Source organism: Cricetulus griseus (assembly GCF_003668045.3).
Source record: "Cricetulus griseus strain 17A/GY chromosome 1 unlocalized genomic scaffold, alternate assembly CriGri-PICRH-1.0 chr1_1, whole genome shotgun sequence".
Taxonomy (NCBI): Eukaryota; Metazoa; Chordata; class Mammalia; order Rodentia; family Cricetidae; genus Cricetulus; species Cricetulus griseus.
In genome coordinates, this window is record NW_023276807.1 from 8672541 (window position 1) to 8690144 (window position 17604).

At 38.0% G+C, this 17604-nt stretch overlaps 1 protein-coding gene and 2 non-coding genes across 3 annotated transcripts in view; 2 read left to right on the forward strand and 1 right to left on the reverse strand.

Moving 5' to 3' along the window:
• Rnf149 (ring finger protein 149) overlaps positions 1 to 16181 on the forward strand; it is a 30311-nt gene extending 14130 nt beyond the window's left edge. Inside the window, exons 4-8 of the mRNA XM_027386790.2 lie at positions 2322 to 2404; positions 4883 to 4979; positions 8412 to 8607; positions 11493 to 14752; positions 16106 to 16181. Coding sequence (XP_027242591.1) covers positions 2322 to 2404; positions 4883 to 4979; positions 8412 to 8607; positions 11493 to 11536 — 420 coding nt within the window. The 3' untranslated portion in view covers positions 11537 to 14752; positions 16106 to 16181. The remainder of the gene's footprint in view (positions 1 to 2321; positions 2405 to 4882; positions 4980 to 8411; positions 8608 to 11492; positions 14753 to 16105) is intronic.
• LOC113832294 lies at positions 3206 to 3403 on the reverse strand. Its single transcript, XR_003479510.1, has one exon. It is a non-coding gene; the product is annotated as a U2 spliceosomal RNA (small nuclear RNA).
• Positions 14825 to 14939, forward strand: LOC113832306. The gene has a single exon (XR_003479523.1). It is a non-coding gene; the product is annotated as a small nucleolar RNA SNORD89 (small nucleolar RNA).
• Positions 16182 to 17604: the final 1423 nt, after the last annotated feature.

Genomic DNA, 17604 nt, shown 5'->3' on the forward strand with positions numbered 1-17604 from the left:
GCTCCAGAGATTCAAAACCTATAGGGAACAGTACAAAGCCTACTCCAGAGGCACTGGACTCTTCAAGGATACACTCTTAGAAGGAAATTTGCTAATGTAGTAACATTTGGTCTTGTAGTGGGCGATTCTCAGCAGTGATGTGTTGCCTTGTAGCTGTGGGCTTCATCAGTTACTTTGTTTTGCTTTTATGTTTTTGTTTTTGTTTTTTGTTTGTTTGTTTGTTTGTTTCTCTGTGTAGCTTTGGAGCCTATCCTGGCACTCGCTCTGGAGACCAGACTGGCCTCGAACTCACAGAGATCCACCTGCCTCTGCCTCCCAAGTGCTGGGATTAAAGGCGTGCACCACCAACGCCTCAGTTGATACTACTCATTTTATCTCCTTAAACTTTGATGAGACTCAATCTGTTGCACCTTCTAGTCCTCCCTAACCTTCATGAAAGGAAGAATGAGAAACACTTACTCTTTTCCTTGCCCTACCTAAAGGACTTTTCTTAAAAGACATCAAATTATAGACCTGTGAGTTTTATAAATGGAAATCTGTTATTAATGGCTTCTGTGGTATATTTAGGATTAAGATATGCTTGGGATTGTATGGGTGGATCATTCCTTTCCTCAATAACTTTTATACTGTAGTATAATGGAGTTTTAATAATTGGTGCAGAGTACTGATTGCTTACCCCACAAGTCACACCAGGAGAGTTTCCAGTTAATAACTAGCCATGCAAAGTATGTGTAGTTTTTCATGGATATTAATAGGATTTTCTTCTGCTGACTTATAAACTAGATGCTGAATTGATTTCTAAAAATTTATTCTTCAATTCCATTTTTTTGTAAGCATTTTTATATTGTAAACTTATACAGGAAAATGAATTTTTGCGGTCTACAGCTTATCCAGTTCTGGAGACAAGTGATTATTTTTTTAATTTTTCTTTTCTGTGGATTTATTTATAATAATGTGTAAGCTGGTAAATTATTGAAGAATTTTAAAATGTTTTTTTGCATAACATGAAATATAAATGAAAGTATTTTGTTACAATATAGAATTGAAGGGGCTAGAGAGATGGCTCAGTGGTCAAGAGTGCTAACTTCTGTTGCAGAGCACCTGGCTTTGGTTTCTAGCACCTATGTCCTCTCATAACTACCTGTAACTGCAGTTGCAGGGGATCCAGTGCTTCTGGCCGCTGAGGCTTTGTACATGTACATGGTATACATAAACTCATACAAGGATACTACACATATAAAATAATAAGAAAATCTTTTCTAAAATATCACAACATAGAATTTAAAATGCTGTTAAAGTTAATTCTAATAGTCCCTGATAATGATATGCACATATTAAATCAGGTTTACTAATTGCTACACCTGGCTAAGGATATGCTTAAATAACAACTAAAGGATGTTTGGTAATGTGCAGCTGCCAGAATTGCAGCCTCAGAAGTACACACTGATTGAGTTCCTAAATCTCTGTCTCAGAATCTTAGTTTGCCCTGGCTACACTGACCCCTACTAACTCACAGAAAAAGTCCATGGCCTATAGATTCTTTGATGTAGAAATGTGGCCTACAGCCAGCAATTTTTGTTTTTTATACTTTTGTTCATTTGTTAGGCAAAAAGGCAACTCATTCTAATAGAGGAAGTTTAACACTAATGAAGTAAAATTTCAGATATGTAGCCATTTGTACTTTCTCTAAGTTGTAACTGCTCTTTAGTAGCGGTATAGATTTCTTTTAAATAATTCCAGGAAAAAAAACACATTCTTTGAATATTTAAGTTTTATACTTGAAAATACTTTGTTTAACCATAATAGCAAGAATGGCTGGAATGTAGTTAACTTTCTTGAGTGTTTTCTGGCATTGATGAAGTCCTGGGTTTGATCTCCAGCCCAAATAAACTTGGCCTAGTGGTTCACTACTATAATCTAAATTTTGGAAGATGAAGGCGAGGCATCAGAAAATCAAGGTCATGATTGGCTATATAGTGTACATGAGACCAGCCTGAAAACAAGAGACCTTGCCTCAAAAACAAAGTGTGTGTATGATTTGTATTTCTACAGTCCTTAATAGTTTATATTTCTTCAAACACTAACATACTGTTTAAAACATTGCTGATGCCTGATTGAGCAGACATTGAATTTTTTTTTTCCTTTTCATTCAGATTCTTTAAATAACTGAGAATGGTAAGAAGTAAATACCAAGTATGATTATCTGTGTTTTTGGATCAGGTTGTTCCAGCATAGAGTAGAATTCATTGTTTTAGTCAGTTTTCTTTTTCTTTAACCATTATTGTTGTGTAATGTGTGTGTATAACTCTAACTCTTTTCAGGGACTTGATGTTGATGCCGAGAATTGTGCAGTGTGTATTGAAAACTTTAAAGTAAAGGATGTTATCAGAATCCTGCCATGCAAGTATGAATACATTTTTTCTACTAAGATACTAAAAATTACCTAAAAAGTTTCAGTTTTCTTATAAAGAGTTCCATGCTTTTTCTGATAGGAAGATCTTGTGGTCTTTGATGATCTCATCTTTCATATTGTCTTCAAGAGTCCTTAAAATTGCTCTGCTTGAGAGACTTCTAGGTGACCACTAAGATCCATTATATCTTTGTTTTAGACTGGCTTTTAGGCTTATCAAGGCGTGTATAGACTCCATTATAAACCTAGTGAAGCAGAGCATATGCTCAACCGAAACGAATCAAGAAAGATGAAGGACCAGGTCCTTTATTGACCCCAAAGCAGGCAGTAGTTTGCTGTTATTTATGCCCTGGGTGAGAGTTCCTTCTGAAGCTGTGTGAAATGAATATTCCTCCTTTGCTCAGTAGCTCAGGAACAGTTTTAATGGTGGGAAGTAGCCATTTCATTTTAATAATCTGCTACTTTAATTGACTTTTTAAAAGAACTGCTGATAAGCAGAAGAATTTGTTGTATTATAAAAATTAGATTGTTTTTTAAAGTTTGATAAATTTCAATTATATTTTACATATTTTAGAATCAAGTTACAAGTTAGGGTATTTGCTTTTCTTTACAAAATATTTTACTATGTATATGGTACTTTTTAATAGATTAAGTTCTTTTTTTAATTTTTTTTTAATTTTAAAGATTTTATTTATTATGTATACAACATTCTGCTTCCATGTATATCTGCACACCAGAAGAGGGCACCAGATCTCATAACGGATGTTTGTGAGCCACCATGTGGTTGCTGGGAATGAACTCAGGACCTCTAGAAGAGCAGTCAGTGCTCTTAACCTCTGAGCCATCTCTCCAGGCCAGATTAAGTTCTTGATACCCCTGTTGAGGAAATTTTAAAATGAGTATCAAAATAAAAGGGTTCTCTTAGAAAAGTGCCTGGCTAAAATCTGTCATCATTTACTACACTTGATCATAGCCAAAAGGCCGAGAAGCGATCTGTCATCATTTATATAAGGTCAGCACAGTAGGCACTTAATGAATGGAGATCAATATAGGTTGATCATGTTCTGCAGAAAAGCACTGAGGAGTAGAGTTTTAGCCTGGTTTTAGCACAGGTCTTTCCCGTGTCCCAGTGATACTCCAGAGTGCAGAAGAGAGGCAGGAGCTGTGACTGTGCTGAGCTTGTACTTGACCTCTGCAGATAAGGTCTGCGCTGAGCAGTACTTGACTGTCTGCACATTATTGGGATTTTTACTTTGGCTATTTTTCTGTTGAGCAATATGTTAAACATCCCCCAACCAAAGTGGAAGTTTCTTTCTTGTTTTTTGAAAAATTCTTCAGAGTCAGTATTAATTTAAGGTTGACTGATAAGATGGACTAGACTGTTAGATAATTAAGAACTGCTATTTTTAATGGCACTGCAGTTTTTTGTTTAAAGATGAAGTCTTCAAAAGAGTGATAATAGGGCAGTGGTGGCGGACATCCTTAATCCCAGCACTTGGGAGGCAGAGGCAGGTGGATCTCTGTGAGTTTGAGGTCAGCCTGGTCTACAGAGTGAGTTCCAGGACAGCCAAGGCTACACAGAGAAACCATGTCTCAAAAAAACAAAAGTAATAATAATGAACAGTTACTAGATATATACGAGAACAGCTCATTGTATAGCTGCAGAGATTAGGAGGCACACAGCTCCTTGTGGTCATGCTGTCTTAGTCACACAGCTGGTGCTTGAGCCTAATCTGTCTGGCTTCAAAGCCTCTAATTAACTTCACATATAACATGGGAAGAGCAGGAAACCAAGATAAACCAACAAGAAAGGAACGTGTATGTGTCTTTCTGGTAGCAACAGATGTTTATTAAAGAAGGGTTCATAAAAGTACCCAAGAGGAAATAGCTTCTTCCTGCCAATCTCAGGTATTGTCATATATTTCCACTTGAGTCATTTTATAGACTTTGAAGATATGATCAGTTGAGGATTAGTTTATTATTGGTAGCTTATTTGTGGGCTTTACTAGCCTAAGTGGTTTATAAGTATTCTACTAAAACACATAAAAATGGTTGGTTATTGCAGCACATGACTGTAATCCTAGTATTTGGGAGGCAGAAGTATGAGGACTCTAAGTTCAAGGCAATCCTGGACTACATAGCACATTCCAGGCTAGCTTATGTGATGTAATAAGACTGTATCTCAAAAAAATAAAATGATACAAAAAATGTATAACCTGGTATGTGGTAGGAATTATCCGTCCTATTTTTTGTGGAATGAAGAGGAACTTTCGCTCTTTAAAAACATTTCACTATTAAGTCCAAAAACTATTAAATTGGAAACTAGAAAAGAAAATAGATAAGTGACTAGACTGCAATGTTGTACTGCTGGCTAACTTTTAATAGAGGGATATGTTGGTAAAATGCATTATTTTCTTTATAAGATATGGAAACATTTATTTTCAGACATTAATACATACTTAATCTTTTTAGGCATATTTTTCATAGAATATGCATTGACCCATGGCTTTTGGATCACCGAACGTGTCCAATGTGTAAACTTGATGTCATCAAAGCCCTGGGATATTGGGTTTGTTACGTTTTTGTTTATATTCAATCTCTGCCCTGGTTCTTCCTGAGTATCTCACTTTTATTAGTGACTAGAGGCAAGAGGAATAGGCAAAATGCTACTTTGATATCTTTGCTGTTATCTAAAGAAGTTTTCTGTATTAAAAATGAATTTGTACAGTAGTCCACAAAAAATCAGTGAACTGAGTGTATGACAGAAAAATGTGCTAGCATGTTCTCCAGTTTGTAGCTACTTAAAGCAGTATAGTTCTGTATACTATAGGTAGGGTGGGTGGGTGTGTGTGTGTGTGTGTGTGTGTGTGTGTGTGTGTGTGTGTGTGTGTACGTACGTGTGTACGTGTGTACGTGTGTACGTGTGTACGTACGTGTGTGCACACTCTCGAGTGTTTGATTTATGTAAGCCTGAATCAAGAATGTATGAAACAGAAGTTCATTCTACATTTTCTGGCTTCAGAAACTCATTTTACACGTACTATACCCAACAATTTTTGACATCTGTTTTTACTGTTGCTTGATTTCAGTTTATTAGTACAGGCTAAATTTGTTCTGTTTTAAATTTTGCCCATTATTTTGTGATATTTTGATGGGCAAGGACCTTTCTAAGGAGATATAAGGGTAAAATGAAAGAAATCATAACAATAGATAGCCACATGCTTGTTCCATGTCTTAAACACATTATTATATTTAATCTCCACAGCCTCTATATGAGGCACTCTTACTATCTCTATTAATTAGAAACTTAAGCTTAGAGCCACTGACTTTTCATATAGGTTCTCACAGCTAATTGGTAAGGAATCAGCTTTCAAGCATAAATTATTTCTTCCCTACTTAGAGAAGATAAGGGCAGAGTTCTTTTTAAGTTTTGGGGTTTTTATTTTGTTTTTTTGTTTGTTTTTTAGAGCTCCATATGATCTGTTATGACTCAGAATACTTTTGATTAAATAATAAAGTATTATAAATAAAAGTATTCGAAGTAACTGGGAATGTTACTTCAGAGTGCTTCCTTACCTTGAATTGAAGCCTCATATTCAGTTCCCCACAGCACATTAAACTAGATGAACATTTTATGCAACCTTAATCCATAATAGCCATGTAAGCTTCTCTAACAGTGTCACTAAGGAACTGCTCATGGAACAAGACTGGCTTCATAGGCTGCAGGTGTGACACCATCCTCTAGCTTGGTGTGTCTTCAGCAAACACTAAGAGACCTCTTGCTGCTGACATGCCCTACTCTAGAGTGTTTCACATGGTGGTCCAGGATGCCCTTGCTATAGCATAGCCCCTCAGGGAGAAAAGGTTGGCACCCAAGAATTACTGGGCTTCATCTTGCTGTGTCCTGAAATGTGTCTTACACTTCCTTCAGTCCCTTTAGCTTGGGATAACATGCCTCCCTAATGAGCTTGGTTCGTGCCCTCTACTGTAGAAGCCAAAATTGAGCAAGAAGCTGAGCCTGAATGGTTCAGAATTTTTTCTCTTCTTCCTTTTTTTTTTTTAAGATTTATTTATTATATATGCACTGTTCTGCCTACCTGCATGTCAGAAGAGGGTACCAGTTCTCATTATATGGTTGTGAGCCACCATGTGGTTGCTGGGAATTAAACTCAGAACCTCTGGAAAAGCATTCAGTGCTCTTAACCTCTGAGTTATCTCTCCAACCCCCTCAGAATCTTAATTGAGAAAACACAGAGATTGATGAATTGTTTTCTTGAAAAAGTCTTGAACTCCTTTCCTTGGGTGCACGCCAAAGCTTGTGCTAAGTTGTCTTTGTTGAGTGACTCAAAACCAGCTTTTCATCTCCTGACATTTATGTGAGGCTGATTTCTGTTCTTAGCTAAGCCAACAACTTGCACCCTCATACATTTTGTTCAGAGATTATAAGTCAGCATATACTCGTGTATTAGAAATCAGTTTTCATTGTATATAAAGTTGAATTATTTTCTTGAAGTGTTTACTTCAAGAACCTAGAACATAGAGAACCAGAGTGTTTGACTTACTTTGTGAAGGACAGAAAGCTATTGTAACTTCAAAGCTAAGGATTTGTCTGTCTTTCAATGTTCAGTTTTTAGAGGTATCTATTCCCTTATAACCACTCAAGAGTCATCAGTGACCCTTTACGAAGACTTGAAAGGTAGTCCTTTGGTTTACAGCTGTGTCCACTGCATTCATTGGGCAAGCACTGATCAGAGGAGTGCTGCCTAAGATGTTAAACTGAATGTGGCTCAGAGATAAATAAAGTATAGCTCCTTTGCTAGATAAAGACTCTTGGGGGATTTCTCATTCAGGCCAAATGGAGCCAGTACATATTCAGAGAGACAACATAGCAAGGGAACATGGTAAATGCCATCTGGATCAGAAAAGAAAGATCTTACGCTGCCTATTAGCAGTGGAAAGATGGAGGGAGTATATTTTAGTGGGACTGATGAGGGCTTTGACTGTTACCTCAGTGTGTGCACAGGGATATGAACTATCAGGTTAGAGGTTAGTGGGTAGTTGAGTTTGGCAGGTATTTAGAGAAGCAGGTTGGGATTGGGCTGAATGGGAATTGGTATTGTGACATTATAACAACAGGAATGTTTGCTCAATGTGTAAGGAGTTGTTTCAGGAAAGAACTGTTTGAGTATCTAGGATGCCTAGTTACCAGTGAGGGAGGAAGGGGGGTGGTTTTTAAATGTTCATAGAGAAAACCAAAGATGTCTGAGAACCCAAGGAAGTTGAGTGCCTGTGACTCCCATGCTCACAGCCTGCCAGCCATTAGTCACTTTCCAGCAGTTTCATCTGCCCACATGAAGCTTAGCTCTTTGATTAACCAAAAAGAATGTCTGAAACACCTGCCCACTGATGTTGAGGCTTAATGTAGTGGTGCTAAAGGAATCTCTGGCCTTCCTTTCATTATCTTCCATCAAGGCAGCCAATAGAAGAGGGAAGAATTGGAGATAAACACAGCTGAGAAACTATAAGGAAGGAGACAGGACTGATTTTTTAAAATAAACAAAAATCTGAAGCCTTTAGCTGTTCAGAGCCTGTTTGTCTCTAACACCCCAGTGCTGTGCTGTAACCTGTACAGTAACCTGGTCTGTCATTAGGGCACCTGGCTGCCTCTTGAGGGAGCAGCAGAGAGGCTGCACAAAGTTCACAGACTCTACAAGAAGACAGTTTCAAGAAAGAGCCACTTTGTGACTAAATAGTTTAAAAAGTGGGATACAAATTGCAACAGACTGGGAAACTGTCTTTAGAGGAAAGCAAACCAAACTTTGTAGGTCTTAGAAAGCTGCCTATTGAAAAGTAACCGTTATATCATGACATTGGATAGAGGAGGTGGTATGCTTCCCACCAGATGACCTGTAGAGAGTCGAGGGTATGTTAGTTTACTAGGAAATGACCCCACACTTGTCATGTCACTGAGAAAGCCATTGCCTTTTGTCTACCTCTCAAGGGGGACCCTGAAGATGCACAGGAGCTACCTATTCCAGAAGCTGCCCCAGGAAGTGTTTCTATTGGGAATCTGAGTGTGACATCCCAAGATGAGGACAGGAGTGCTGAAAGCAACCTTCCATCATCATCCTCGAGTGAATCTGGGCCAAACCGCCCCTGTTTCAAAGAAGATGCAGGGGAAGACACAGCATTACTAGGTATGTGGCTGCAGTTGTAAAACCATGATGTTACCAGTGGTGGATTGAAATGGAAAATAAAAAAGCATAAATGAAGACTACAGTCCCACACTTACAGATACGTTTTAACCTTTTGATAAATACATTCTCAAGAAAGTTTTTCTCAAGAATGGGGGAGTATCATGTAAATGTTTGGTAAACTGTTCTTATAATGTGTATAATGCTCTTTCTGTATCATTAGTAGATCAGTTTTTTATGGCCATTTAAGTTTTTAAATTTTCTTCTGAATTGCTCAATTCATCTCTACTTGTTTTGTTTGGTTTTCTGTATTCTCAATATATTGTGCAGTATATAGTACAGTTCAGTGTTCTTTCCTCTGCTTCTCAACTCAGCTAACTTTTTCATACTAATTCTTCGTTCAGCCTCTGACTTAGTTACTTTTCTAATGCCATGACAGAACAGCATTACCAAGGCAACTTAAAAGAAAGCACTTACTCCTGAAGGTTAGAATCCATGGCCATCATGGTGGGGAGCATGACGACAGGCAGGCATGCACTGGAGCTCACATCTCTTCCACAAGTTCAAGACAGAGAGGGAAAAAAGAGTGAGTCTGGTGTGTGTCTTTGAGGTTGTACCACTGATGCCTCCCAGACAAACAGCTCCACCCACTAGGGACCAGGTGTTCAAATTTATGAGCCTATGCAGCATTCTTAATCAAACCACCACAGCCTCTTTAGAAAAGAAAATTTTTTGTGTTGCAGTGGTGTCAATCAAATCTGTAGCTTTCGGCTTGCCTGAAAGGGGTTAATGTGAGCTATGTTCTTAGCCCCTTCTTAGAACTATGTAAAATTTAATATTGAAAGTACAAGGCCTTAGTCATATATTTTGTATCTTCTCCCTCGTTTTCTTTATTTCTTCTTAGTGTTAAGAATGGAACTCAGAGTTTCAGGAATACTAAGCACAAACTCTGGCATGTGGCCATCTTTCAGTGCCTAATTTCTGTATCCTTGGGTTTCTTTATAATTTTTCTGTCTTCTAGCTTCTCCTTAGGCCTTTTATGTCATGCTAAATAGGAAATTCTTTTTCTTCTTGGGATTGGTTATAGAATTATTTACCTGTATTTTGTTAATATTTGTGGTTTTTTTTTTCTTTTAAATTCTTTTTTGAAACAGTGTCTTGCATAGATCAGGCTAGCCTCAAACTCCCTAGGTAGCTGAACTTCTGATTATCTGACCACACCTCCCAAGTGTTGAGATTATAAGCATGCATTACCACCATTGTTTTATGAAGTACTTGGGATCAAACCCAGGATTGTGTGTATGCTAAATAAGTACTCTCCTGACAGAGCTACATCCCCATTTCTACCCCCATTTTAATTAATTTATTCATTTACTTATTGGGTTATTCAGGCATGCATCATGCAAGTATAGAAGTCAGAGAATAATTTTGAATAGTCAGTTCTCTCCTGTCATGGGTCCCAGGGATCAAACTCAGATTGTCAGGCTTGGCAGCAAGTACCTTTGCCCTGTGAACCATCTTACTGGCCCCCTCTTCTGCATTCTCTAAAGATTAATTATGAAATTATTTTGAGCCTGGTATGATAGTGGTGTAGGATGTCTTAAATTCCAGCCCTTGAGAGGCAGAGGCATGTGGATCTTTGTGAGTGTGAGACCAGCCTGGTCTATATAGGGAGTTCCAAGCCAGCTGGGACTACAATGAGACCCTATCTCCAAACAGAAGAGGGGTATAGAGATGGCTTCAGGGTGAAGAGCACTGGCTGTTCTTCTAGAGGACCAGAGGTCCATTCCTAGCAATCACATGGTGACTCAAAACCATCTGTAACTTCGGTTCCCAATAATTCCATACCCTCTTTGGCTTATACAGACACCAGACATGCATGTTGTATGTACATGTATACACATAGGCATAATACCCATACCCATAAAATTTTGTCAATTAAAAGAAAATCCCACCAATATTTTAGTAGAATTCAATTAATCTTTGAATTATTTTAATTGAGAATAATTGATGGTTCTAATTTTGAATTTGACCATCCTAAAAGATTTCCAAGTGTGTCTTTAACATGTTTAGGAAAACTTATAGAAATATTAGAACTTCAGTTTTTATTATGTATGTTTATGTGTGCATTGGGAGGGTGGACTGCACATGTGTGTATGCAGGTGCTATGTGCAGTGTGCACAAGTGTGCAGGCCAGAGGTCACCACAGGCCACAGGATCATTTTTCAGGACATTATCCACCTTATTTTTTGAAACAAGGTCTCCCACTGGACGGGGACTTGCCTAGTAAGCTAGCCTCCACTTTTTCTAGCACTGGGATTATAAGTACACACTACCACACCCAACTTTTTTTTATGAGTGTTCTGGGGATCAAACTGAGGTAGGAAGCACTATCTTCCAAGCTCCTATAACTTAAGTTTTAGACCAATATTAGAGGAAAAGGAATAGGGAATGGTTATCACGGGATCATAAAGCTGGGGCTTGACCTCACCAGTTCACTGACACTGAACTGACCACAAGGCGGTATATTCAGCATAGTAAGGAATTTTGCTTTTAGGAATCCTGTTGAGACAAAGTTTGTACTACTGTGATTTGGGCCAGAAAGAAAACTAAATTTCTTCTCTAAGAACATGGCCCCACTTAGGAAATTTGTAAGCACGGAGGTCCTTTAAAGGCAGTCACCATGTGAATGTTGGCTTGGGTCACACTAGAAAGCCTGTCTTTCACATGTTTCTCTTACTGGCATTCTTTGAAATGGGTTGCCATTTTTACATGTAAGCTTTATTTAAATGTCTCTATAACTTGTTTCTTGAAGTATTATCTCCAGATATGTAACCAAGGTTGGATAGACATACTGACCTAGGGTGGCTTCTGATGCTTTGTTGTAGGAGCCGGCAGGAATGAACCTCAGCGTGGAGGATCCATCTGCTAGTGCACCTCCTCAATGACAGCCTCACCGACAGAGCCTTGGCTTGAACTACAGGACATTTAATTTTTTACTCTAGGGCATAGTTTGTATACTTGAAAACAGTGGATATTATTTTACTTTACCTTTCAGATTCAGATTTGATATACAAAGGGCTGAGATATTTTATTCCTAAAAAGACTTAATTAGCCTTCATCTATTTATCTACTGAAGTATGATGTATATCATAAATTTTGTTGCGTCAGACTGTCACAGATGTGGAGGGTAGTGTTTCTGAGTACTAGACTAGCTTCTGTGGTACTGTAAACCAAGATTCTGTTTCTCAGGCTTTTAGACAAAGCTCACTATGTAGAATTGTGTAATATAATTCAGTAATTGATCAAATGGGCTTTCCCTGAAGCAGAGACTCTTTAGAACTTGTAAAACGAGAAATCTTGCCATAGGCAGTGGGTACACCTGTAAACCCAGCACTCAGGAGGCTTCGGCAAGAGGATTTTGAGTTCAAGCCAAAAAGAAGGGACTGAGGGGAGAGAGAAATCAATTGTCTTGCACTATATTGTCCATAGAGACTTTAAAACCAAGCATACCTTTTTATTGTTTGGAATTGTGAAAAGAACACTAGTTGACTTTATGATTTGCATTTTTACCTTTATTGCCAATTTCTTTTGACACTTAAAAGAAGGAAATTATCTGTGTTTTTCTACAAAAAATGACAAGAATGTCATATTGCACATTAAAAGTATTAAAATATTGTTTCATTAAGAAAATCAAGTAGGCATCCTGTGATGTTTTTAAGTATTTAGTATATTTCAGTGGATCTAATCTTTACAATTAAAAAGATTTAAATTAAAATTTTTGATTTTTTTTTTTGTTGTTGTTGTTGTTAGACTAAAATAACTTTCCTAATGAAATTTTAAGACAGTTCAATCCTGTGACCTTTTAACCATCTTTCCTCTGCTTGATGATCCCAAGCCTTTGAAGGTTGTTGTCTGAGTTCTATAGAGTGGTCAAATATACTTTTAAAAAGTGAGGAGTCATTTGTTGATCCTAAACTTGTGTTGCATGTCTACTTTGTAGACAAAAATAAATGCTTGTTGACAAAAAAAAAAAATGTAACAAATTTTATTTAGCAGTCAGTCCATTCAACACAAGAAGTTTACAAAGGATAAAAAGTGTATTAATAAAAGTCAGTCCAAAGGACACATAAAATATGTCCCTGATTCAAAATATTTTGCACTTCATGATAAACTGAGAGTGCTTTTTATTTTTATAGTTTGTGTGTATGGTACATTCCCTATATGTATGTCTATTTACCATCTGCATGCCTAGATCAAAGAGGCCAAAAGAGGGCATCAGATCTGATGAAACTGGAGTTACAGAAGGTTGTGAGCCATCTTGTGGTACTGGGTATTGAATCTGGGTTCTCTAACCACCGAACTGTCTCTCTAACCCAAGGAGAGAATGCTTTAAATGTTTCTAGCTGACACCACAAGTCAGTAGAGGTCACTGATCCACAGTCCTTGCTTTTTGCATTAATGCTCTCAGCTGGAACTATTTACAGGACAGGGGACAAACATGAGTCAGGAACATATCCAAGTCTACTACTCTCCATTTCAAGGCTTCTACCAGGTAAAAGACAAATATTTCCTCTGCATATATATTTAGGAATAACTTCATCAATATCATTTTCAGATCTGTTTTCCATTTTTTCCAGAGCAAAAACTTTTATCTGTATTCGTAAGTTTGATCAAGAATTTCAGCTACTTCTTAATCTAAATGGGTAACCATTTCGTCTAGTTTCCAGTCATCTCTTGTGGTCTTTCTTTGTTTCAAGGCTTTGAGCCCTACCTAGGTGTGATCCATTTTCTCCATCTGCTATCTTAGTTTGTCACTGACTGCTTGCTGAAAGATGGTCCAATAATGTCCATACTGATTATGTCATCTCTGACCACAGGAGCCTGGAAAGGGTACTGGGAACTTGTGGCAGGGTATGGACCACCTCGTGGGTAAGGACAGCTAGGGTGGCTGCTGGGACTAGAGAGAGGTATCCAAATGGATATAGAAATTCCACTTGGCATGCCTGGCATATAGGCCATTGATAATCCTGTTTTTAGGTACAGTGGAAAGGATGTAGAAATGGTAGAATGGAGAACACTGAAAAGGTCCTTCTCTAAAGGTCACGACACGAATAAGCTCCAAAGTCTGACTGTAGGTGTTTCAGTTCATATAGCTATAGGTATATTGGAATATTATGTAAACATACTGCTTCCGTAATACATAGGGATTGTTCCAGTAAGGTTCATTAGTTCTCTGGAACTGCGATCATTTAAAAAATGAGTCCAGTACAATTTTGAGATCTTTGTATAGAGTAATAACTGACAGTGTCACATACAAAAGTGTGTCTGTTTATATATGGACACCATCTCCTAGAGCTGGCCCTGGGGCGGCGCTATGGCACCATATGCCTCCATCTTCACAGGCATCAGCATCAAGGGCTGCCACAGGTCAGGGAATCGCAGAGGGTATCCCAAGCCAGCACCAAGAAAATAAAAATTTAAAGGCTTACATTTATCCTTAGAGCCATATCTAAGACATGGAAGTGTCTTAGCTATTTTTCTACAGATTGATTCTAGCTACTCAGTAAAATATGTGGTGAATTTTACTGAAGGAAATGTATAACTAGATAAATATGATGAGCTCTTGAAGTAGAAAATCTTTCTTATTAAGAATCTCAAAATTGGTTTTACAAGTTCTCACTGAACTTCTGTGGTCAATGCCAATAGGAAAATACGAATCTCTATCAAGTAGATTAGTGCTGTCTTCTAAGACATACCAGAAAAAATGCTGTCATCGTTCTAACAGTGAATGAAGCTGGTTTTTACAATGGATATTGTGATAGAGCAGGCTAAATTGTTTTTAATGATTTAACCATTACTGAAGAACTTTTTAAGGCAAGGTCTCCCTGTTTAATCCAATCTGAGTGAATTCACCATCCTTCTGTCTCAGCCTTCCCAGTGGTGAGATTACAAGCATGCGGACCACTTCTCTCAATAGTGTTTTGAAGATTGGAGGCAGTGGTTGAAAGAGGCAATGTCCATTGACACAGAAGGTTGTTTGCTGTGTGGTTCCTGGTCTCCTGGCTTTTCACTCTGCAGTATTGATTGGTATTTTGGCACTCCCTGCAGAAAACCAGAGTTGTGACCACATGGTCTCACTTAGCAGGTAATTGATTCTCACATGCTGAATTGATTGGGGTCTTGAACCTTTCTTCCCAGATGATTGCTTCCTATGGCTGCTGAGGAATGATGACAATAAAAGGCCGAATTGCAGTGTCTCCATCAACAGTTTGCTCTCTATGTGGGCACACGATGACAAAACCTCCTGAAGCGAATCACTGTCTGACCTCAGTAATGTCAGGGTGGAAGCTTCCTGCCTATGGCCGTGTGTGTGTGCGCGCGCGTGTATGTGTGTGTGTGTGTCCTTCCCACGATGAGAAAAATAATCACTGTCTTAGACTAACTACCCTGACAAGCAGAATCAGTATACGTTTACATACACTTACCAAATAAGGACTACTAGAATTGTAAAAGTAATAGTAGCCTTTCCAGAATAAGATAGCTAAATTAGGCAGCAATTTCCTTGGCGCAAGTTGGTATTATTTGCTCAAGGAAGGATGAGGTTTAATCAGTGGGTATCTATTATTAGCTGGAACTTGAGGACATTGTTTTAGACAAAAGCAGTTCTTACAGGTCAGGAAAACATTGCTTTACCATTTCCTAAGCACTAGGTGTTGGCCTAAAGCTGAGATAGCTTTATGGTATAATGGAATGTGCTGCTCTGCAACACTGCATTAGAAAAGCCACCTATGCCTTTTTTTTTTTCCAGGTCAGTCTTGCTTCTAAAGCCTTAGAAACATTTGCCAACATTTCATTCCCAAAAATACTAGTATTTTATTCCCTCATTATAGTGGTGTCTGCTATGCCACTACTTGCCTCAGCAGAGTCTAGAACAAAATCATGAGTTGAAGTATCTGTGCCCATTCATTGAAAATATGACAAAAGCCCATGTTTTGACAAATGGTAACTTTATATATTTACTGGGCTGATAAGTCTGAGAAAAGCAGTATTTTCTGTGTAGTTACTGAATCTCAAGCTTGTGCCAATACCTTCTGTAAATCTTGGACAGTAGTAGTTACAGAAAAAGAACTATGAAATTAAATCAGTTTATCATAGTAGGCAGTTGCTAAGATTTGATGAATGTGTAATAGCTTTTTCCTAATTACTAATTTCTCAAAGAAATACCCTTGTTTACCAAGAGCTACTCAGAATATTGTGTACTGTCACAGGGATCATAGATCCACAATTGCTATAGAAATGTTACCTACAATAGATGCAGTGTGTGTAAATGAGAATCTGCCCTGTAAAGTTAGTGATCTCATTTCTGTGAAGTTAATTAAATCAGTAATAAATGCTGTTGAGAATTATTTAAGTGGTTATATTTTGCAATTCCAAAATGTGTTTTTAAAAAAACTTCTATTCTTAAAATGTTACTGATTAGTGTTTTTTTTTTGAACAGGTGACTTGAAGATTTAAGTTGAACTTAAAGATGTCATGAAGTTAAACCTATGTTAAATTAAACTCTTTTAATTATACTTAAAAGTAAATTGTGGTTATTCAGTCTCACTCAGGATTATAGTTCTACTTCCTTTTTTGGAGATGGTAACTTGTTGCCCAAGCTGGCTGTAACTTTCTGGGTTAAGCAATCTTGCTTCAGTAGACCCAGATAGCTGGGACTACAGTACTACTAAACTAGGTGTGCATCCAGTATAAACATGCTAAACCTAGAGTAACCTAGTAGTGCTACAAACTTTGATTATGTACATCAGATGTTCACCAAGTGCAGCTACTCTTTCTGAGCAGTTTGCTTTCCTAGTGAACACCAAGATTGTAATCTTGACCCCCTCATTGTATACAAGGGGCCATATTTGAGAATTTTTATTAAATCAGCATGGGACACTTGATTTTTTTTTTTCCTGTGTGCCACAACACAGCGTGTTTTCTGATGTACAGAAATTTTTGACTTGCTTGTGCTTTTGCTCTCATTGCAGGGGCCCCTTCCAAACTTGTATGGGGGTGTGGGGAGGAGCATTGCCTCTGTCTTGGCAATTAAAATGAACACAGTGAATTATCATCTGATGTCAGCTTAACAAGGCTGTGACAGGCTTTACATGTTAAATAAGTTTCAGCGTGTTTCAGTTCTGTCGTTGACTGCAGGTTAAATGTATTTTACTAAACTCATGCAACCATCCTTTTGGCATCTTGACAGGACACTTGTCATCTACAAAGTTCACATTTAAGAACCACACAATCAAGTTTTAAAAATAAGTGCACACATACACCTTCCTGGAAATAATATTTTGAGTTTTCAATTTTGTGTAGGGCTAAAGCTATAGCTTACCCTGGGCTATGGGTTAGACAGGCCTATCAGCTGTAGAGCCGTTTCCCACAGTGAGTCTTTGAAACTTGTAATTCTCAAAACAGTGTTTTGGTTGTGTGCTGTTATTTGCCCAGTGCCATCTGCAAAATGGTGGTGGCCACTTTGGGGCATTGAGAGAAGTCAGCTGTTTACCTCAAGAGGGGGTCACTCCCACAGGGGCTTAAGGCTCCTCTAATCATAAGATTAAGGAGAATGTCACATAACTGGAGTTCTGAAGCTTGGCTTCCTTTAACTCTTGCCAAATGTTGGAGAACAGATTGTATCCCTGTAAGTCTATTCTAGAAATACCTCCATAGGAGGAATTTTTTTTCTTAATCTCTTTAAATAAAAAGGTATGTCAGACATTTTAAATCCTAGCACACAGAGGCAGAGACAGGATGATCTCTAAGTTTGAGGCCATCTTGGTCTGTATAGTGAGCTCTAGGACAGCTAGGGCTACATAACAGGCCCTGTCTAAAAAACACAAAAAATAAATAAATAAATAAATTAAGAACCATTGCCTCAAGCACTGACCTTACTCTGCCTCCCCACCAAACAGGCATCTAGGGTACACCATTCTGGTATGTCAGCTTGTATCT